General features: G+C 41.3%; 1 protein-coding gene across 1 annotated transcript; it reads right to left on the bottom strand.

Moving 5' to 3' along the window:
- Nucleotides 1–703: 703 nt before the first annotated feature.
- Nucleotides 704–4,253, bottom strand: LOC139980401 (uncharacterized). Its single transcript, XM_071992041.1, has 2 exons — nucleotides 4,060–4,253; nucleotides 704–3,585 (listed from the first exon to the last, which is right to left on the bottom strand). Exon 2 carries the CDS (start codon nucleotides 3,583–3,585, stop codon nucleotides 1,495–1,497), a length of 2,091 nt encoding a protein of 696 aa, XP_071848142.1. The 5' UTR covers nucleotides 4,060–4,253; the 3' UTR covers nucleotides 704–1,494.
- Nucleotides 4,254–23,881: the final 19,628 nt, after the last annotated feature.

Below are 23,881 nucleotides of genomic sequence, written 5' to 3'. Positions count from 1 at the left end.
GGGCTTAATGTGCCCCTGGAGAGGGCGTCTGCCACCTGATTGTCCTCCCCAGCCAGGTGTGAGGCTCTCAGTTGTATGTCGTTTTGCCGGCACCAGTGTAGGAGGTCCCAAGTCGCTTGACAAAGTCGGGTCGATCTGGTGCCCCCCTGTCTGTTGATGTAGGAGACTGCGGTGGTATTGTCCGCGAATGCCGTCACTGTGTGGCCTCGCAATTGCTCCTGAAAATGGCGGAGTCCTCTTGCTATCGCCTCGAGTTCGAGCTCGTTGATGTGGAGGCGTTTGTAATGGTCTGACCAAGTCCCTGCGACTGTGAGGGTCTGCCAGAATGCTCCCCAGCCGACTAATGAGGCGTCGGAGGTAATTGACGTAAGGGGCCTCTCCTGGTGGAAGGGTCTCCCGTTGGCCCAGTTCTCCGGATTCGCCCACCAAGCGAGGTGTTGTGTGTCTAGGGGGGCTAGAGGTACTCGCATTTGTATGTCGGAGACCTCCGGTTTGTAGAGGCTCAGTAAGTGGAATTGGAGAGGCCTCATCCGAAGCTTGCAAAAGGGGGTGATGCCCACGAGGCTGGCTATGAGTCCGAGGAGCTGCAGCCAGGTTCTCGCAGTCGAGAATTGCCTGTTGAGCATGCGCTGGGCTAGCTGCGCCAGTTGTAATATCCTCTCTTGGGATGGTCGGACTGACCCCTCGGCTAAGTCGAGGTCGGCTCCGAGGTATTTGACTTGCTGGCTTGGGGTGAGGTTGGATTTGCCATCGTTGACCAGCCAGCCGAGACGAAAAAGGAGGTCTGTCGTAAGGGTGACGTTGCGTCGTGCCTCCTGATACGAGTCGCCTAGTATGAGCCAGTCGTCTAGGTAGACGAACAGAGGAATTCCTCTGCGACGGAGTTCCTTGACTGCTGCTCCCGCTACTCGGGTAAACACCCTTGGGGCGGTGGATAGTCCGAACGGGAGTGCTGTGAACTTGAAGTCTGTTCCCCCATAGCTGAATGCGAGGAATCGCTGGTGTTTCGGGTGGATCGGTATGTGTAAGTAGGCGTCTTTCAGATCCACCGTTGATGCCCACATCCCTTTGTTGAGGGATGGTAGGATGATGGATAGTGTTTCCATCCTGAAGCGTTTTGGTTTTATAAACGCTTTGTTTAATGGCCGCAGGTTCAGAATCGGCCTCCAGGACTTGTCTTTTTTTGGAGTGAGGAAGAATGACGAACGGAAAAGGGGTCCCTCCCTTCCTGTCGTCCTCACTACCGCGCCCTTGTCCAACAATGCCTGGATTTCTGTCTCCAGAGCGCGGCGTTGGTCTGGATCCTCGGGGATTGGGGTGATTCTCCTCCCTCCGCCTTCCGGAGGTAAGTGGGGTATATCGACGAATTCTATGCGGTACCCCGCTGAGATCACCTCCAATACCCAAGAGTCCGGACCCAGAAGTTCCCATTGCTGGGTGAATAGTCGAAGTCTCCCCCCTACCATCGGGTAGACCGTGGTAGGGTGGGCATCCCTAGGGCCGGGCACCGAAGGTGGATCTGGGTGGCTGAGCACCACGTGGGTCAGGTCCGGTCCTACCTCGTCGTGCTGCTGGCTGTCTGGGTGCGTTCCATGACCGAACCGTTCCTTGCGGTCTCCATCCCGCTCCCCGGTATTGTCTGTTTCTCGGTGGGGATGGTCTACGAGACCTGCCACGTCTGTCGCCTGAGGACGGGGCGTTGCTCCGACCGCGGCTCCTGACAGGTCTGGGGCCAGAGAACGATCTCGTGGGAGCGTTCTGTCCCTGGGGTCTCCGGGTGTTCAGCCTCGAGAACGACGTCTTGGCGAGGGAGTCTCGTTTTGTGAACTCCGACTGCACAGCGTCCGCAAACTGGCCCGCGAACAGGTCTTCGTTTGCTATTGGGAGGTGTGTTAATCTCTCGCGAGTCTCCCCGTCTGGCCACCGCATTGCTGCAAGAACGTTGTCTCGTCTTGATTCCACCAGCTTTACAGACATCCTGGCGAACTGATCATAGATGAGTCTCGCCAGTGGTCCCAACAGCCACAGGATTTGTGATGCCTCCCGGTCTGGGATCTGGTCTTTGTCCTCTGGCAGCTGCTGGTGGTGCCTCATCAGCAGTTCTGCTGCGAGCATAAAAGTAGAGGCAAACTTCATCCCGACTCTGGAGGCCTGGTCGAGGTCATAGGCCGATTGTTCCGCTTTCTTGCGCAGCGGCTCTCTGAAGTAACCCGAGCTCAGAGCTTGTTCCGCTCTGAGTCGGTCCCTGACCTCCCCTGTAATGGACGGAACCTTGAAGATTCGTTTCCAAGTATCGTCATGGATCTTTAGGGCTCTATCCTGCTTTGCTGGAAAAGCAGTCCATCTCTTTTTGGCCTGAAGCCCTTCGATCCTGTCGAAGCAGACAGCGTCCACCGGGACACAAGGTGTCGTGGACTGCGACGGCTCATTCGTGGTCCGCAGTTTCGAAGTCCGCTCTGTTGGCTTGGGGTTGGGAGGCAGCTCAAAGCCGAGTCTTGTTGTGAAGATGTGGATGGCCTTCGCGATGAGGTCTGGGGGCAGGTCAATGCCTTTGACGCTTTGCTCTTCGTCCTCCTCATCTTCCGCCTCGTCAACCTGTGACTCGTACTCGTCCAGGACTGAGGCTTCATCCCCACGTTCAGACCATGTTTCTGACGCTACTAGCTCCAGTGCGTCCAGATCGTGGTCCATGGGTGTCAGTGGAGGTCTTCCCTGGTCCAGGGTTAGCGGCCTGACTGGCAGCTGCGGAGCGGTGGATGCGTCGGTTGTGGCCGCATTCTGTGCGGGCGTCATTTGTGCGACGAGTGGTTGTAATATAGCGGACAGTTGGGAGAGAAGCCAATTCCCATCCGCTTGTGGTCGCTCCCCTCGGGGAGGGTCCCTGGCTCCTGTCGGTCTATCGCTGCCTCTGCGTCTATAGCCGCTGTCTGAGTCCTGGGAGGATTCGTCCTGGACTGGAGATGGGTCCCTTGGATGTGGGGATCTGCTCCTGGAGCGAGGTCTGGTCGGCTGTGGTGCCGGCCGTTTTCCTCTGTCCCTGGTGAGTTGTATCTCAGAGCTCAGGTCTGCAGGGACTGGCAATTCTGGTGGTCCAGTGGACCAGAGGTCTGGAGGTTCGGTGGTCTGTGGACCAGTGGACTGCAGTTGCGTCGACCCTTCTTCCGGACGTGTGGTCCGTTTGGGTCTGGGGGCTTTGCCCTTGCCCTTGTTGCTTCTCTTGCCTTTTGATTTGGCATTAGAACTCGTGCTATTCCCGGACCCAACCGGTACTGCAACGAGTGGGGAACCATCGCCAGAGGCGACTGGCTCCAAAACACTCCCTTCAGGTGCCTCCGGTTCAGAAGCCGGGGCGGGAGGTGGTGAGAGTCTTGTGAGCTTAGATTGCAATTTCTCCCTGCGAGTTGCCATCCAGGCCTCAATCTCCTGCCAATTTGCTGGAGTCAGCGTGACGCATATCGAGCATGGGTCCCGTCGTGAGCAAGACCTGCACATCGGGCATAGCTCATGGTCGTCCCAGGTCCTTCCTGGACGAAAGAGCGAGCAAGTTGCGCACTTGATCGATGTTCTGCCTTCCTTTGATGCCATCTGAAAAGATCGTTAAGGAACACACAAAAACATACAAAATGCCTTCCCCTCATGGAAGAACCACTTGGGGCAAGGGAACAATGATTCAGACCGTAAAGGTCGCAACTTTTTTTTTTTTTTTTTTTTTTGAGGCCTAGCCTCTAGCCTAACGTACAAAAGTCGTATCCTATCGTACAAAAACCGAGCCTAGTGTTAAGGCAAAAGACAAACACGTCTAGAAAAACGGGTACAAGTTTCCCCACAGCCTAGGTGGTCGCAAAAAACGGCTCAGGAGGGCCTAAGCCCTGTCTAGGCTAAACAGCAGCACCGAAGGGTGCAAGGGGAGAAAACAGCTGAGCCAAAACGGCCACTGGACGAGATTCGCGTGACTACGAAAATCGCGCATCTGGTACCCACAGTAACATGTATATGGTCTAAAAACGTGTACAGAATGGGCATGAGAAAATGGTGAAAAGATCGAATTTAAAAGGATACTTAAGCAGTGCTTCTAAGGAAGTGTTGGAAATGTCTTCTAGGATCTGCAGATCTGTGAAAAAGTCCCAAAACTTGTCCAAAAAGCGTTCGAAAAATTGAAAAGATTTCGTTCACAAAAATGTAGTGTTTCTTCCTGGCTGGTAGATTCGGAAGGGGGAGTTAGTGGGCGGTGCCTAGGGAGCGAGGGCGCAGTGCTAAAATATTCCAAATGTGTAGTTAGGTAGATAGGAAAGTGCAATAGTGGAGTGGGAGACAGGTAAGAGAGGAGCGAAGTAAATGCATTTGACACAATTTGGCTCAACATCAGTTAGCCCGTCGCTGCTGTTATTTTCTTTAATACCTGGCATTTTTACCTTCAGGGGGGTTTACATATATTGTGACCGGTGATTAGAATGACCGATTGGCCAGAAACCAAGTCAAAGGTCAGATTTGTCCGTTCAATGAAGATTCTGTTATGGAAAGGTAACCTTCTGACCTGCGTGCAAGAAAACTCAATTGAATTCAGTAATATCTCGAACCAAAGATAAAACTTCAGCTACAGAGAGAGAGGCAAAGTCTACGTACGTACGCATCCTCCAACACAACTGTTACTTTGACGATGTTGTGTTATATCACTCACTAGTATAAGTCTGGTGTTGGGCAATACCATCACCGGACAAGGACGCTACCAATTAGATGGACGCTCTGTGATTGGGGAGAAGGGATATCACACCAGGGAGTTGTTATGAAACAACTCCCTGATAGCACAGAGACAGTCTAAAACTGGCTTATTTATGCAAATATATGAAGGATGCCATCTTCAAAGAGGTATCGTGGAGTTTTGAAGCAATAGATATGTTCATTTCAGACAATTCATTTGGTGTTTCTTGGCTGGCAAACTCTCTGAATTACCTCCATGTCTACAAGACAGTCATATGGAAAAAGAACACCTCTTTCAAAGAAGTTACGAGGTATTCGATGCCTCCCTTAACCTAACATGGTCCTCCTCATTCATTTAATTCACCTACACTGGAGCACATGGTAGCATATACCAACAAGAGTGTGTTTTTGTGTGTTGGGTGGGGGGAAATCAGTGTCCTCCGGTTATGACCTAACAACACCCCTACATTTGAATTAATTCCCCTACATTTGAATTAAGTTATCGATTACATCTTGACGTTTCATCGCAAATCAGCTTGGGACCATTGGGGGGGGGGGGTAAACACTTCTGCCGGACCAAATGTAACCCGCGCCAAAAGTGACAGCTGTAGTTTACGCACGCATACGATGATAACAAATGAATGCATGGAAAATCTATGCACTGCAATATTGCGTAACAAACGCCGTCTCCACTTGATCCGGATTAATAGTCTAAACGCTAAGCAGTTAAAAGGCCTCAGGCAGGGACCTGCTCATATCAGCTCCCTGTCTCAGGGAAAAAACATCTTCCAAATGGGGTGTCTGTGGGTTTGATTCGGATCTACTGTCAACGGCGGGCCTTGTGTAAAGAAGAAATGTAAAGTTGTTATTCTCAAATCCCATGGTAAATACTGTATCACTTTAGAGCCACATTATTCCCAACGAGAAAATTCCTCCGAACAGATGCCGTCTAAAACCTCGAAGGCCATTGCTGTCAATCGCTGTCTTGTGGATACATGCTAGCGTTGCTTTTATTAGAGATAGCAAAACCTTCCTCTCACCAGGGTGGTCTCTCTGCTGTTCTTTCCTATTAGAGGGCCTCGCCATTACCGGCCGCGAACTGTCTCGTGGGAAATGTTGGCTGAGTATCTAATAAATGAATTGTAAAAATCATCTCCCAGCGAAAATAAGACCATGGACTATATGTGAACGTTTGCAGTGGCCACTTGAAAAGGGGAGCCGGAATTACCGGCTTGCTGCCATCAATATACCGTCATCGTGATTATGGGTTTATAAGAATACTTATTAATTAAACATTAATTTTTATGCAGACGATACTCTGAACATTCGAAACGTTCAAGTCGTTTGGCATTACTGTAAAGGGCGGGCGTACTTCTTGCGGTTTCAACAGAATAGGGCAATTTTGCACTGACGTCGTGTGCACGATAGGCCACCATTTTGACAGACAATTCAGTACTAACTATATAGACCTATAACTTAGCGCCTGAATGGCCGAGGAGGCCAATCAAAATAGCTAAACAAAGGGCCACGCGAGTTTAACAATACCGTATTATTAAGTTTGTAGAGCTCACAGAGTTTGCCTATTATACCGGATTTCCAGGCTGCTGCCGAAAGAGAATACTTCCCCCTCAAAATGCAAAACGCTGCACGAAGCATGCACCTTTACCGATGCTCAAAATAGCAGTATACAGAGTAGTTGGCCAGTAAAGTGTACTATATGTGGGTGTGTGTTTGCCTCTGTGTTTGAAGCAACAACAAATAAATATACTTAACAGTTTATTTACACTCATTGCACAGAAAAGTCCCCCCTTTACTTATTTCACTTCAACCTTCTAAACAAACAGGATGTTTTCAATCAATCAAGTAAAATTTCAGAACCGCAAATTACAAGTTGGGTTTCGTGGATGATGGGAATAACCCCCAGAGAGTCCAATATATCCAGTGTTCCGTTTATTTAAACACCAGAGTGCCCAGACATCATTAAAAAACCCTACCAAATGTGAAATTCAATAACATGAAATTACACTTCATGACTTTTTTTTCTGAATAAGCTACATCTATAGCAACTCTTTGGGTTAGGTGGCAGATAAAATGAAAGGTTTTATGAGTTACTTTCAATATCGAAAAGAAAATTTTGGAACTTGTATATGATACGAACGATACAAATTTATTATTACTTACTACAAAGGAAACTTTGATGACATAAAGTAAAAAGCCTGTGGCAAATTTATAATTCACTATATGGCAATATGGCAAAGGAAACTTGTTATGACTTCAAAGACTGAAACTATATAAAGAGCAGACGCCGTGACGTCAATCAATCTTAAAGTAGTTCATTGAATGAAAGCAGTCGCCCTGTTTGGCGCCTGTCGGACCAACGACCCGTGGCAACGACTAGTCCGTCCGTTGAGTAACAACGGTACGACGAACAACTAAACTATAGGTTTCTATAATCACTGCAGTCGGAAATACAAACAGTCAATTGGAATTGACAAGACTAAGAAATGTACTACTTAACATTCAAACAAAGACTAAGTAAATGAAATTAACTTCAAACAAGACTTAAAAAAAGTTAACTTGAAACCGATATTAACACTGAGTGAGTCATTCTGGTAACTGACAATAAATCGACATGAATCGATCAAAACCAAACTACCTTGATCTTCCAGCCTTGAACAAGCCGGAGGGGGGAAGGAGGGGGTGGCGGGTTGCTTGACCCAGCTAATCTAATAAGCACAAAGATGTTACTAGTAGTGACTTATCGTATAGAGGGATAAGAGCAAGTTTTTTTTTTAGTATAGACAATTTAATAACTACAGTCTACTTAAAAATTAAATATAAGTTAGGAGTATCAATAACTGTTTAATAGCAAATCATTCCCATGAATCTGTGCGAAGACACATGTTGCAGCTGCTTTTGACGTTGATTGTAGTCATTTGTTTCATTTAATATTTAAGGCAGTGATTTTGAACAGCCTGCACTACTCGCACCCCTCTGTAATTGAAATTCCGGGTGGGAAGGGGGGGGGGTATTGCATCCTATTAACCAGCTGCGGGTAAACGCTTTGCGCATAAATTTCTTCATTGTTGTCTTATTCCTTTATCTTTGCACCCCTTACTGACCCCCTGCCTCGCACCGAGATTAAGGAAAGCTGCTTTAATGTTGTTCATCGTAGCCTCTAAAAGAGCGAAACTTCCAGTTCGAATAATGAAACAACTCACACAGAACACTGGGGCAAATCTTATTGGAGAAAGTCTCAATAATGTGATCACAATTTTTACTGGGCTTAATACTTGGTAGATTGGTACTACAAAAATAGCCCCAAAGAAGAAAAAACGAACTCTTCTGGTTCTTGATCGACGGCCAAAGTACTTGAAGGGAAGAGTCCGAAATCAGTGGAAAGTGTTACTTGCGTAAGTACTTCCTGCTACATCCTGTCAGAAGGTGAAGATTCCCTGATTGTGGGTAACTAGGTATGTGTCTATGACCTGTGGCTTTCTACACCCTGGGTCTAATATCATATGCTCTTGACCGCACACTCAACGGGACAAGGCAATCATAAACAGCGTAGGAAACGTTTGTGGTATCTCTTAGCATGAACATCACACGGTGTTGCCATAGCAACTTCAAACCGGATATGTCCATCTGTTTACCTCAATTCTCATAACTTTGGAAGGAATTTATTTTTCTCAGTGGGACGGATTCATGTTGCCATATGTGCGAAATGTTTTTGGATTATTTACATGTTTAAACTCACGTAGTAAGATGTTCAAAGTCACGTCCCTTTCAGATTGAAGGCCTATATACTTACGCCTGTATTAAGTTGGTGGCAACTTTACTACCGCTATACAAACAAATTACATGTTGAGTCAGTCTGTTCAAAACTTCATACATCAAATTATGTTCAACCAAATCAAAAGAGCTCGGAACAAAACGGGCTCAACTCCGCATAACAAATATATTTCTCTTCAAAATTACTTTCAGGACGCCGTGACCAAAAGGCCATTTATCTAAGTCCATGAAGTCAAGAAATATATAAAGGAGAATAAGAATTATTCCATATTTTGCATATTAACTCGTCTATTTTCCTCTCCCCATTTCACTGTTGTAATACTGTACTTTATTCATGGTTCATAATATGCGTGCAAATTATACATAAATACATAAGCCTAATTACAAATATGCAGTGCGAATTTGACAGAACTCGTGGCAGGCATTTTCTGAGTCAGACCATGGCCACAAAAAGAATTCTAGCGACCCTACCCTTACAGAAGAATTTAAAACCGACATCCAGACATAACCGAAGAACTTACCGATGGAAGTGAGTGGTTAGCTGCAGGGTGAGTGGTATTTTTTGTATATAATAAACAGACTATTTGGCAATATTTGTCGAATGATCTGCACCTCAAATATCCACATCTTAAACTCGCCAGTATCAATAAGGAAATGTTCCCTTTCTTGTGAAGGACATTGGTGAAGGACAAGCGTCATTTTTGTTCATGGAAATGCATTTTCCTTCCGATATAACCATCGCAATTCGGCCTAAAAGTGATAATAAGATCTGTGTCACCAGAGAAGGGATGGAGCTCTAAGACTTGTACGAAAACAATTTTACAAAATCACATATTTTTCTTCTCACATGCATTTTTGCCCCGTCCTAGGTTGGTATGCTACTGGACGTGTCTTATGGAAACCAAGACGCATTGTTGTATGCTGAAGATCATCATCTTAAATTGTGTGCGATGGCATCTGTTTATGGAACATCGCTTCGGCGACGGCGACCGAAAGGAATTAGCCTGGCTTAATGAGATCGTGTGTGGTCCTTTTTTATATGAAACGTCGATCCCTATCCTACGTCCATAAATACTGAGGTTGTTTGTAATGAGCTAGTCGTTTTTGCCTTCTGATGGCGATAACAAAACAAGACTTACGAAGGTTACTGTCCGTCTAAATTACCGTGTCATTTCAACCACGAAGCCAACTACACAGCGACACTAGTATTGCAGAGCGTTACAGATGGAGCCAATCGGAAAGATGCTATATGTTATGCAACGAGTCACAACGCCGTGTATAGCCATTCTCGACGAAAGTACAGCATAGTACTGTAGTGTCCCCATGTTTGTGGCCTTTATGTGTAGCACTAGACTACAGCCCCCATATGAGTGTGGCAACTTGAATATATATATATATATATATATATATATATATATATATATATATATATATATATATATATATATATATATACATGATAGCGTGAATGTACCGATTGAAGGCAAGCTGCGCATGCCTGACAAGTTCAGCGAGTTGCTTCACTTCCTTAATCCGACAAGGACATGCGGAGAATTTCAAAGCATTTTTAACCCTGCTATTTCTTGCAATTACGAACGGTTTATCGAACCGCGTAGGCCTACTAACAATGAAGGTAGAGACGCAGTACTCGTTAGTCTATAAATGTGATTTAGCTTTGCGCATGTGCAATAAGGAGTCGTAAAATGGCTTATTCCTTCCGTGTGGCTGCTTTTCACAGTTCTATGATATCACAGTAACGCACTTAACACGATGAGGTAATAACGAACGTGCTGGTCGAGTGGGCGGCGTTGCAACGCCCCAAAAGTTAAACAATGGGTATAAAATCTTTGGTTTCTGTTCATATAGCGCTCGTATTTGTAGAATAATACACGGGTGGCTAAAGGGGATAATGAAGAAGATAACGCCCGGGTGAACCACCTATAGCTATAAATTCCCGAAAAAGTAAATGTTTCGTTTTCCCCTATAAAGCTGTGGCGATGTGATTAATCGCATTGCGTTTTCAACTTGACACAGACAGACTGACATAGTCCCGCGAGACTGTTCCACCTACAATCATTTATTTATGACGGTAACAAGCTTGTAAACACGTCACACGATATTCATAGTGATTATAGAACACGGTGAAACCATTCCTCGATAGTTACAAGTTTTACTACTACCAGGAACACCAGCAATAGTTCTGTTATTTTTGCAGCCTAACGTCATCCGCTCTATAGTGCCTTACCATTTCAGATCACAGAGGCTAAAATTATTTCCAAAACATTGTGTCGTAATATATGTAACTAAGGTCAAGGGAAGAAGGTCCCCGCGGAGTTTATGTATCTAGAGGCTTTAGTTTCATCGAGATGATGTGCGGGGAGAGGAGCATATGAACGTTATATCAAACTCTCACGGAGCACACCAAAACAGTGTCCAAATCTTAACCCACTGTCGTTTGCTAGCAACTTACAGTAGTCAAAAAATCTCTGCATACTTAAACAAAACTTGTCGTTATTACGTATTCCCCCGAATGACAAAATGAGGTATATAATGGTCATTGGGAACGCCTCTTTGCCTAATGTACAAGCGTAGACTTTTGACAGCACATTTGAATACTTATACCGGTACTGGTGGGGTATTCCCAGAAAAAAAAACTAAAAAAAACCCAAGGCGCTGAATTTATCGCATGCATGCATGGACGGCTCCACAGTATCACGCACGGCCAACGGCTTATTATACAAAAGCGTTTCCCAAGTCGGGGTGTCATTTTATACGCGTGTCAGTAGTATACCACCCCCCCCCCCCCCTTATGCAAAGTACATGCTTATAAAACGCATGCATGTACACACGCTTCTTGTTTCCAAAAACTAAATAAAACACTGAACATATTTACAATATCTTCAGTGCGGTGTGGGCTGCGTTGCACAGATCGCACAGATGTAAAACCCAGCTGGTTGTGAGCAAGACCTCATAACCGTAACCTCCCGTAGGTATATAGGTCGCCTGATGCACCGCTTTTATATTGACAAACTGGACAGTTTCCCTAGTGAGTAAAACAATAACTCACTCAAGTTCACATCAAATATAGGCCTACTGGCAGGACTTCACGAATACATGTCGGGTGAACATTGCTGAAATTATGCGCTCTGTGTGGCATCTCCTTATCACGTCTCCCTCACCACCCCCACCCTCCTCATACTTGCGAACGCCAACGTCCTTTGTCAGTACTGGAATTCGTCCCCTTTGCGTGTTCAAGAGCAATAGGCAATCGATCAATATGCAATCGATTTACAACAAAGTGTTCATAGTACACAAACTTTGTACACATATGTAAAGCGGTACATGGACATTGCTGTGCGACATAAAACCAAACATGAACCAAAGCAGTTTTCTCTCTCCACCTCTCTTTCAGTTCCTTCGCAGTATTGTGAGGGCAATGTATGAGCTAGTCTTTACAATAATTAATGAAATTTTCAAACAAACGCTTTACTTTAGTATGTACAGCAAGTACGCAATATTATAGGCCCAGCACTATAGTTCAGGCTAAAATAATGACGGGTGTCCATTAGTTTCGTTCATTACGAAATAGATCTTATTAAGCTAAACCTCGATTTTTGTTTTCTTTACAAAAAAGGAAAACTGACGTAAATAATTACCCTCAATCGATTGATAGCTAGCAATAAGCGAGAGAGACGGAGAAAGAGAAAAAATGCGTTAAGCCAGAGAGAGTTAAAAGAGGAAATTGCAGCAAATTTGATCTTATTGTCAACGGAACCTTTCATGCCCAAAGTGTTAGTTTCCTCTCCATCCAAACAAAATTATTCAAGAGAGCGTCTATTCACAAACACAGTACATTTAGTACAAACGAGTGAGTGTATATATATATAGAGAGAGAGAGAGAGAAATAATGCACTTACAGAATTGAGCCTTACACAAAGTAATTCGTGTTGCAGCTTTGCATACCGCTCGTAGGATCGGCCAACGTAACACTGTAAATATAGCTTGCCACACGCGGTACGACTACTGTGTGGTAGTAGTAGTAGTAGTATACATTTATATATATACATGTATATATGTACGTCAGGCTGCAAACAGATATACAGACGAGGTTTCGTGATAAAGAACTTTGACATATTGTCTTAACCAAATATTGTACCATGTCAATCAATCAATTCGACACGGCAGCAGCGGTATTAAAACCTGTTCTTAAAATAGATTATCAATTAAGGTAACACTAACAGGCCAAACTTCACGTAATCTACGGTTGGTATACCGCGATATTTGTGGAATTAGTGCGTCTGTTAGCATAGGTATGACGCAACCACGCGGTATATATATATAGGCTACATCATATGCAAGTAAATTCTCATTGGTTTTGAAGTCCAAGCGATTGTAACATACCAAACGCCGCGCGCTGATCGTTATAGGGCAGGACAAAACAAAAAAACCGTACTGTAAAAGGCCTGCTATTCATAATAAGCTGTACACAAACAAGTTAGTTAGAACATTGGAATGACTGGAAGAAGTTCTTGCTGGCATTATAATGTCTAATAATATGTGTCACAGCGTACATAATGTAGACTGTCCCTTATTCAGGCCCATTAAACGTCCACTCTAATGCAAACCACTACATAGTAGTATAAACGGTCAATGTAACAAAAAAAACTGAAGTTGATTGAATAGCTATCTTGATAAATAAACGATATAAGTTTGATGAGTTCACAGTTCTTATCAAAAGATATACAGACGTCACGAAGCAATTCTTCAATCGTTAGACTACTTTGTTACATTTTCCCGTTTTTTCCCTCTCTCTTTAAAAGATCTGAATACCGAAAGCAGTGTACTTCATTTCATTTATCTATTCAACATTCATTTAAATATGATTGAACTTAAAGTGAACTTCCAAGAGGTTTTCTGACTGAAGTATAAAGAGAGTCTGCAGCGACGAAATGATGAGAATGGAATCAAATATCATTAGCTTAATTTTGAGGAAGGAAACAAAACTCTAAGTGGGGTGGTGATTGGATTTCATCAATTGGCATTTTATTGCGATATGCTATCTGATGTTTCTTTGTACTATATTCGCTAGGTTAAGTATCAATAGAACGTATTAGCATCACGATAGTACTTCAATCGTTAAACCATGCAAGTGAAAAGCATATTGTCGAGCAAATTCCTCAGTCAATGTACATACAAGTCGCGTGACTGAATGAAAGAGCCATCGCGAACCGCACACAACAAACCGTCACCTTTCATTATACATCATCAAAGCAAGCGCCTGTTGAAAGTCACAACAAATGGTTAAAGTATTGCGAACGAGGAACTAATTATATGCATATAGAATGAAAGGTATGCCCTTTATTTATACGTCGTTGCTCAATGAAATTTCTCTACTGTATATGGCTGTGAACATTGACCACTGCACAATTTGCAAATTTAGGTAGCTTGACTTTTATACACGGTAGAATTATACTCTAGAAATACATAAAGCAAGTTCTTTTTTCTTTTCCTTTTTTCTTTAGTGATGACAAGATTACTTTACATACGTTCATTAGCACAACATTTTTTTTTCTTGCTTCCTCATATGAGTCTTTATGTGCGTATGTGTGTCTGTGTTTTGTGCAATCAATAAATATCAGGGAACCGATTCTGGATGTAAGATTATATTTTCTTGACAACGTTCTTGACAAAAGGATTGAAATAAGCATATATAATATGACGTCTCAACCAACCCCCTTTCCCCTCTTCCCCCTCTCCCCCCTCTCCCCTTTCCCCCCTCTCCCCTCTTCCCCCTCTCCCCTCTTCCCCCTCTCCCCTCTTCCCCCTCTCCCCTCTTCCCCCTCTCCTCTCTTCCCCCTCTCCCTCTTTAAATAACTCGAAAACGGGTGATTAGCGACTTATCGATCGCTCATACCCACACCCCCTTTAAACCACTAACCGCATACAAGCCGGATTTCCGAATTCGATCGTTCAAAACGGCCAAACAATTCACGCCTGGAACTAAATAGATTGCGAGTCGCTTGTAAACTTGCCGGGAGACATATAAATTGATTTTATCGGTTTCATCACCATTTGTGTTCAAGTTTCGAGGGTATTTAACATTTAGTGACAATCATTCCTTATCGGTAGACTGATCTCTAAGGCTTAGCCATTGTGTTTTTGACTGAATTTGACTTGTAACAAATAGATGTTACTACCGAACTGACAGCTCATTAGGGATAACGCTACAAAGCATAACACTACAAAGCATATGTATATAAAATTGTTAGATAAATTATCAATGAAAAAAAATCAATTGTGGCTGTTGATTTTACAAAAAATACTGGAATTTGATTCCTCGTTAAATTTGCTAGATTTCAAAAAGAATTAACTTATACTAAAACTTTATACTTAAACAGTATTGAGTAACAACTATAATACGAGAAAGCTTAACAAGTTCATTAAGCAAAATTGTCTTTTAAATTGGAACTGTAAAAGTAAGATATTACGTGGAATTATATATGTGCCGTCACTACCAATCTATTCACAAATCAATTCCAGCTACCCCTTCCCTCATCCCCACACAGCCCTTTTAACAAAGATACAAGCGGGTGGGTGAGTCCGCAGGTTCAACTTACTTTCTGGTTTTACAGACAGCAGGTGAAACTTAACGCAATTCGAGATAAATATTCACTCTAGGATATGACTACAGACTACTCTATCGGATAGCGTACAGGGAAATCGACAGTGATTTATGACGGGGCATCGTGTTAGCATTACCCTGAATACCTCCCATCATGGTTGCGCAGTTTTCTCACTGTACCCACCCGACCATCACTTCATAAAGGTATTTACTCTTCACGTAGTGTGCCACGCTTTTATAGAAGCAACTGTAAGCAAAGGTACACTAAATAACTGCTTTCTACCCCCACCCCGCCCCCCCCCAACCCCCGTCTTTTTCATGTCGAACATGCAGAAGAGTGAGTGAATAAGTTGTTAAGGCAATAAGCATTTCAAATCCATGAAAACTACACACAGTGCACCCAAAATCTCGGTTCTAATACAATAGTACGTTAAGGTGTACGGTATCCATAATACGACATCTCGTTAATCATCGAAATACATAAATACCTAAATAATACAGAGAAAATAAATTTATTCGGATGGGCTTTACAGGCAAGAAGACAATAAATGGAACCTGAAATTCAGCAAGGCCGTTGCTTTTTATTCTGACAATTATGCACATTAGCACCCCCCCCCCCCCCACCGGCCTTGTCAGCTATCTTCTGGTACCGACCTGCGTGGCGCTCAGTGACTGAAGTAACGATGAAAAGTCCAATATTTACAGAAATTCTCAAATAAACAGAAAAAAGGGAATATTTTCTTCTTCCTAACTATGGCTTAATATACAGATGATGGATCTGAATTAAGTACTTGGCTACATGTTGAATAGGAGAATTAATGATTTAACAATCAAGTACAAGAGTAAAATCTTCGAGTCCGTTGGCTTGCGCTGCAGAATTTTACTTTTAAGATTCATAAATTTGATCTGAACACGGTAGAAGGGAAACGTGGGTTGAATATAATGTTTTTAAATTCAAACGTGAGCATTTTGCCATTTTTTTTTCTGGGGGAGGCTTCCAATTTAAGGGAAATAGTACTGAATTTTTTTAATTCCCCTAAAGCACATTGAATTTGATTGCCACCATTTCATGATGTTCAGTTGCATAAAGGCCTATATATGCGTCAATGAAAAATTTCCCCCTCCCCATTTCACTGTGGTGTTCACTGTGGTGTTCACATATTGTTTCTTCTAAGAGAGAGCCCCTCCCCCCCCCCCCCCTATTACAACGAATTGCGAACCCACACAAGTCCTACCATATACACACTGCAGGTCCTACCCATGTACAGGGTCAATATTGCCATAAAATAAATGCAAATTCGTATTTGGCTTCTTTTTTTTTCTTCACCCGATCAGATCGCCAGTTTGGCCGGTAGCGTCCCAGGAAAATATGCAGCCCTGACAGGCTTGTAGAGTAGAATAATGGCTTTGACATAATATGCGCTAATCACCTTCACGAAAACCAAAGACAGATAACAGGATATTGCTCTTGTAAAACACAGAAAACAACGCGTTATATCCTAATACCTTTATTCCAACCATTTCCTATGTGTACCAAGAGTTATTCACGGCAGCCTGTCAAGGAATACAACGTATTAAAATGATACACCAGTTTTGACATTAAATAGTATAGAACATTACACATTTTTTTAGTTATCTCGAAGATCTTGTATGTAAGCAAAATTTGAAGTTTAAAACAATTATATTGAGACATTGAACCTTATGAAAAAAGATAACGTGATTTTTTTTTCATGTTTTTGTCTTTATAGGCTGTACAAAGGAAGGTTACAATTATAAGATAACAACATATTGAAATAACCGGTACATGATCATTACTTTAAAGTGTTTACACTCGGTTAAGGCCGTTAACCGAGTTGTAAATGACACCGATACGAACAACTAATGACATCGCTCTCCAAGTTTGTAAAAAATACCGGAAATATTCGAGACTTCATTAATATTTTTGGTTAGAAAGAGCGCGCTTTAGTACGGCATGATCTTCGCATGCACGGCGACGCACGTGTTCAAGTGTTGCTTATGAATATATGCGTTATGCGGAGTTGGGTGTAATATTTTGATAAAAAAAAATAAAGAGTTACCGGAAGGATATAGTGTGTTTCTTCACAAAAAATAATATTCGTTGCTTTTAATTCTTGCTGAAGGGCATTATTTTTCAAATTCTGTATTTTGACTTGAAACAAGCAAACTTGAGCAAGATATAATCTTTCGATAGAATTGTGTGTACAAGAATTCAAGCAGTTTGGACAATTTTTAGATATTATTTTGGTGGATTAACGTGAACATATGCCCAGAGTAAGTGTTTATGAAAAAGTGTTGTTCCTGCTAGATCATGAAGAGTGTAACTGTATGTCTGTTTTTTACTGCAAGGGCCAGAAAGATTTCTTCCTAATTAGAGAAAAATTTCTCAGGGAAGTTGTATGTGGTGTAAGATGCTGTCCCTATTTATGCTTTCAACCAGATAAAAGTGTGGGAAGGGGATAGAAATTTGTTGGTTATTCAAATTTATCAGCTTATCTTAGGCTTTACTTATTTTCAATGACAAAATTTAACACTATTTTAGTATTCTGTAGTTCATGCTACAAATAATGAATTGATTAAAAACTAAATTATTTTATCATTCCATTGACAAGAGTCGTATATCAACCATAAACATTTTTATATGGCCTCACATTAGGCTACATTTGTTTAGCATTCTCGCTTCGAGGACTTAAAACCTTCAATACGGAGGTTATTCTAACCGGTAATATCTTTATTAGTCCAATACTATACATAATAGGAGATAAAATTTGAAATACATTCAAACGAAGCTACCTGGTAACATTTCTGGTTACTACTGCAAACCTTTAAACATTGGCTATGAAATACACTGTGCCAACAAGTGCATAGGCGAGATCCGCTAACTTGTTTGCATCTGTACAGACAGTTTTAATTTATTTTAGGTTAAGTGGACGTTAGTTCTGTCAGAAGTAAATTGATACTTACGTGAGGCAAGTATAAAACCGCCTTGTAATTAAGCTCAACAATATGTACTAATAACGTGTTTCAATGTAGGCCTAAGGATGTTTTTACGTGCTGAAGATGTTTTCGTTGAACATCAAGTCAATATCATATTTACCTTTATCCCGTGCAATTTCACCCTAAATAATATGAGAGTTATATGCTTAAGCCTTCAAGTTCGCCAGTTTGCATAACTACAGAGTTGCAACTTATTCAGTACCATGTAACACATACCTACTGTCGCTTGAGCTAGCCTGTGATACTAACACAATTTTTTTTTACACTTACATTGTAAATTTAATCCGCTCGGCGGCCAAACGTGAACCAAATCGTACTCCCTGGAACACACCATATCCTCCAATAGATGAACGTTTATAATCCTTAATATTTTCCAAATCTTCGGTAGAAACAATAAGATGATAGAACCAATCCCAATCGTTAAACATGCGTACTTAAATTCCAAAATAAGATCACAGTTCTCTTGACTTCATGGTATAGCTTCGACTCACGTTTTTGTACGTGCTAAGTTATGTTTAGCGCTTCCGTTGAGTCGCGTGTACACTGGGCTATTGATGGTTCATCACACACGTACACAATATTACACAGTACAGCGCAGGCCTGCAACATTATCGGGCGGCTACGTTGGTTATTGACAGGTAAATAATAGAGAAGGCGGAGCTTAGGTCGGACAAGTCCATTATCACGCAGGTTGCGTTTCGTAGTATTACACGGTTTGTTTACCAGAGAAATTGCCTCACTCTAAGTCGCTTGTTGTGTGATTTTCTTAGAAGTTCGTATATGAAATACCTCGTTCCTAGTAAAGTCTTACCCGCCTAATCAAATTCCATTAATCTTGCCATGACTTCAAAGAATTGTAGCAAGAAATCCAAGTGAGGTAACGCAGTATACGAGAATTGAGGATTTCTATACTAAGTAATATTTATACAAAAGGACTCTCCTTCTTTTGTCTTTTTTTGTACAAAGAAAATGTCAGTATTCGCCGTCCATACGAGCCAAACTGCTTTCAGCATTCTGCCAAGAGCAGTAGCTTACCCAGCCAGCGACAGGTACAGGTCTCCAATTGCAGAACCAATTTTTTCAAAGGAGATCGGGGGACGGGGGGGGGGGTGAGCACGGAGATGCTCCCTTCTTCTGATCGCTAGATCATTTTATTCTTGTGAATAGTACGATGATTTTGGTTTGCTTACATACAAGAAAAATATGTAAAAACTATGTCAAGTGTATTGGCAACCCGCGCCTTTAGCACACCCTTCCGGAATTATATGCACGCGTTGTAAATCACCATTATTATTATTATTATTATTATTATTATTATTATTATTATTATTATTATTATTATTATTATTATTATTATTATTATTATTATTATTATTGTTATTATTATTATTATTATTATTATTATTATTATTATTATTATTATTATTATTATTATTATTATTATTATTATTATTATTATTATTATTATTATTATTATTATTATTATTATTATCATTATTATTATTATTATTATCATCCATCCATCTGGTCAGGGTAGACCTATAAACTAGGTGAAGGAATGCATACTTCTTTCAATTGATGACTGATGATTTAATTATGCAACGAACTACATTTCTATGGCTTTCTGGAGTTACATCGGATCTATATAAGAAGCCATTGCTATGCTCTCGGTGGAGGGGTGGATTAGGAAAATATCTAGTTCTCAATTTAACCAATGATCATTTCTCTATCGAGCAAACCCCATTACCCCCCCCCCCCCCCCAAGCGCAGACATGTCTCGTTCCACAGGCTCTGCGCGCACATTTTGTTTTTTATCATTTATTACTTATAAAGCACAATTCTGCAATACATATCATTACATTAGACATGATAAGTTCAAGGGTCAAACAGTGAAATCTGTATCAGGATTCCTTTTTAAAGAAACGTAATTCAAGAAAGAGACATGTACAAAGCTATAAAAAAAACGTTATTTTTTATCGAATTGATACACACCCTCACCACAGTCCCCTTCAGTTGGAATTGTTTACCATATCGTCATGACGACGGTCTATCCAGCACAGTATCACGAATTATATGTCAAAGAATATATGACAGACGACAACCATCAACAATAATCTTTCCTTAACGTGCTATAGGCTTATATTCTCAATTTAATTTCTCTATACATGTATAATATACACATATAAAATATTTCATATCCTATATTGGCCTACGTGCAATTATCTATCGAGTTAGTTAATGTTTCCGTTATGTTTTATCACTTTGTTAAACATAACCAATGTGCGATAAATTGTTAAACTATTTCCCAATAAAATGAAATATAAATATGGTCTACAAATATTAAAAATAAAATAATGGTCATCTTGGCAAAGTTCATCCTTCTGAAGTGCAAGGATGTAATACGATTTGTGGTTTGAAGTAATAATTAGTTGACTACATTGACACATTAGGTATTTCAATTTTGAGATTAGGGGGGGGGGGTCCCATGTAGCAGCGGTCCGCATACTTTTAAACGCACGATTAAGGATCTCCCATTATAACTGAGCCACGACCAACAAACCCCACACCCCTTAGAATCTTTAATCAGAATGAATATGATATAACTTGATCTAAGGACTTGTTGATAAAAAAGTAACAGAATCGATCTGCGTCGGGAAGCTCCACCGAAAACTTTTCAATAAATTTTCGATAAATCTCGCGACCCACCGACATTTCTAACGTGACCCACTTCTGAGTCACGACCGACATTCTTAAACGACAGCTACTGTTTGGGTAATCTTTGACGGTCGCTGCAGCACTCACCTTTGGTTTTTTTTTTTTTTTCCTTCTTCTTATTCCATCTAGACAAGTTTCTAGAAGAAACTTTGAAGTGCGTATCAGTAAATTAATTGCACCATTTGTTACCTTTCTCACCCTGGTACAAAAGAGCAATAACAGGTAAATAGGGAACCAACAGTTTTTAAATCTTTCAAATACTTTCGTCAAACACTAACCCATGAAACGAACCTATCAGCATTGTCATCTCAAAACAAATCCCCCTTCAACAAATGGACTATCCTTTGTCAACAGCTGATGCGCTATTGTTGAAGACCTATACAACCAACACACTTTAATCTCCAGGGATAAGACATTTCCGGTCTTATCTTGTACGTTCTTAGAGTTTATCAAAAACAAACGACATTGGGTGTAATCGTGTTTGCTCGAAGGGTCCCCCGCGGGCAAACGAGGGACCAAGCAAGGGCTCAAGTTAACGGGAAAAGAAAGGCAAAGTGGGGAGCTTCAGAAGTGGATGTATTAAAGGAGTGAAAAGAAACGTCCTGCTACATCTATACACGAGATGTTGTATTTCTGTACATAAATTTAAGAAGTCTTTAAAAAAAAAAATGAGCATCAGATGCAATAGCTCTTCTGAAGGGTAAATTACTAAAGTGAAAATTGTCTGTTTGAAAACTTAAACCACAGCCACACGAAAACAACAAACAAAAATAAAATTAAGAATTAACAATAATAATAATAACAACAAACCAAGCAAAAATTGAAAGCCAGCATTCACAAACAACGAAGCTCATTTTTCTCTACTATCCAAAAATGAACTATTATAAAATATTCACAGATGTTAATTACTGTTAGTTAGTTCACGGAGGGGGTCAAGTACATATTAGTATGAGTGAGGGTGTGATGTCGAGTGAGTGTGGGGTAGGGGAAGGGGATAGTGTTTAGAGAGCAAGGCAAGTGATACCAATTACCCATTTTAAACCTTCTATTGCAGGTAAATACAACCGGCTCTTTCTTAGCGATCGACGCTGATTTTTGTTTAACCTATATCAATGTATACATTAAACCGTGCATTCTTGCATGATAGAAAGATAACGCAATATTCATGCACTAGCTTTCACGTTCGAAGAAATTTATCATAAATTTAACGATAGCAACTACAGTTTTATAGTCCATTTTGTCGTCACCGTAAATATACAGCGTTTGTTATCAGTATGGCTTGTCATTAAGACATCACAGGGAAAGCTTCAAGAGTCGTTGCAACTGACGAAGACTATATATTTGTTTGTTATATGGCACAGTCTACCAAGTTGAGTAGCTGATAGACTCCAGAAAGACCCTAGATCCATTTATTACCCTGAATTAGTTCCTCTGTATACATTTAGTTCTTTGATGAGTACTTACGACACTAATTTGGACAAATATTTACACCAGTCTCTGTTGTCTTGTTTCACCGGAATCGAAACGGAAGACTCCTGCTGTCGATTATAACGTGCTCCAGTCGGCAGTATGTCAATGTTAAAACTCACTCAAGATAATTGGCAATTTGCCAAATAGTCTCGTACATCGTATATATATACATTGATTTATACATTAGACCTGTTTCCTACTACACATAGAAGAACATAAGACCATTCAATCGAAAATTTATGGAGTTATAAACTAAAAAATAAACTATGAGTTCATTGAAGCTTAGTTTCAGTTTTGATGAATCACACATGCATATGTATACGCGTAATTTTTTTAAGACATGCGTAACTAACCCATGCATACTATTAATGGCTATATACCGTATAGATCATCATGCACGAATGTATATCATTCTCACACATATAATCGATAGATGATCATCGATGTGCCCCCCCTCACCCCACTCTCACCCACAATCTGAATGCCCCATATATCTCCCACAATCCCATCAGAACATCCCGATATCCCGTGATTGTATTAAGGGTATAACCCACTCCTAAAAATTTCATTAGATCATAATTTATGTCACAATCTCGTCAGGCTATTTCAAAGATAAAAATAGTAAAGTAATTAAGAGTAATCCCCACTCTCACCATGTCCTGCGAGTAAATCTTTAACATCCCACTCTCACGTGACAGTCTCATTGGATCACGATTGATATCCCACAATGTCACCAGACCATCAAAGATAAGTCCCAGTGTCATCCATAAGCCAATGAGAGCTTCAGGAGTAACCCTCTCTAACCCTCACTTTCTAGACAGAGCACGGTATATCCTACAATCTCGTCTGACCATATATAGCTATCCGATATCCTCACCAACAATCTTACGGGGGTATATAACGAGAAACCCACTCTCACCTAAAACATCGTACGAGAATCATCAAAGTCCCACTCTCACCCACAATACCACTATCAATATCCCACTCTCATCAGATAATCATATACATCCTATACTCCCACTAATAATCCCATAATGCGTTCATCATGAGTAACCCACTATCATCCACAATATCATAATTAATATCCCACTCTCATCAGATAATAATTTACATCCTACTCCCACTAACAATCCCATAATTAGTTCATCATGACATACCCACTCTCAGCCACAAGTCCGCCACAGCATCAGAAGGACCCAAGCAGTCTTACCCACAACTACGTCATCATTATTCCACAATTACTCAACGTGATTCTTGCATTAGTGTTAAAGTGAGTACTTTAATCAGCTTTAAGCACTCCGAGTACCCTATACTTATGATGCTAAACAACATAGTCCAAATATTGCTTTCTGGTACCCGAGTACTAGTGTTCGACGCATTTGGGAATCCCATTTTTAGTATATATGCGACTATTTTTCGAATGCCTTATTTGACTTACTCAGTGTACACAAGAACCTTACGATGTTGTCTGCTACTTGACATTCGTGTAAGCAAATGGTATATAACAATTGAATTTGAGGAAACTACTCGGATCTCGTTACCTTCTTCGCCAAATTCAGAATGTCTCAA

The sequence above is a fragment of the Apostichopus japonicus genome, chromosome 14, assembly GCF_037975245.1.
Source record: "Apostichopus japonicus isolate 1M-3 chromosome 14, ASM3797524v1, whole genome shotgun sequence".
In the NCBI taxonomy this organism is placed as follows: domain Eukaryota; kingdom Metazoa; phylum Echinodermata; class Holothuroidea; order Aspidochirotida; family Stichopodidae; genus Apostichopus; species Apostichopus japonicus.
This window is presented reverse-complemented; position numbering and strand designations above follow the sequence as displayed.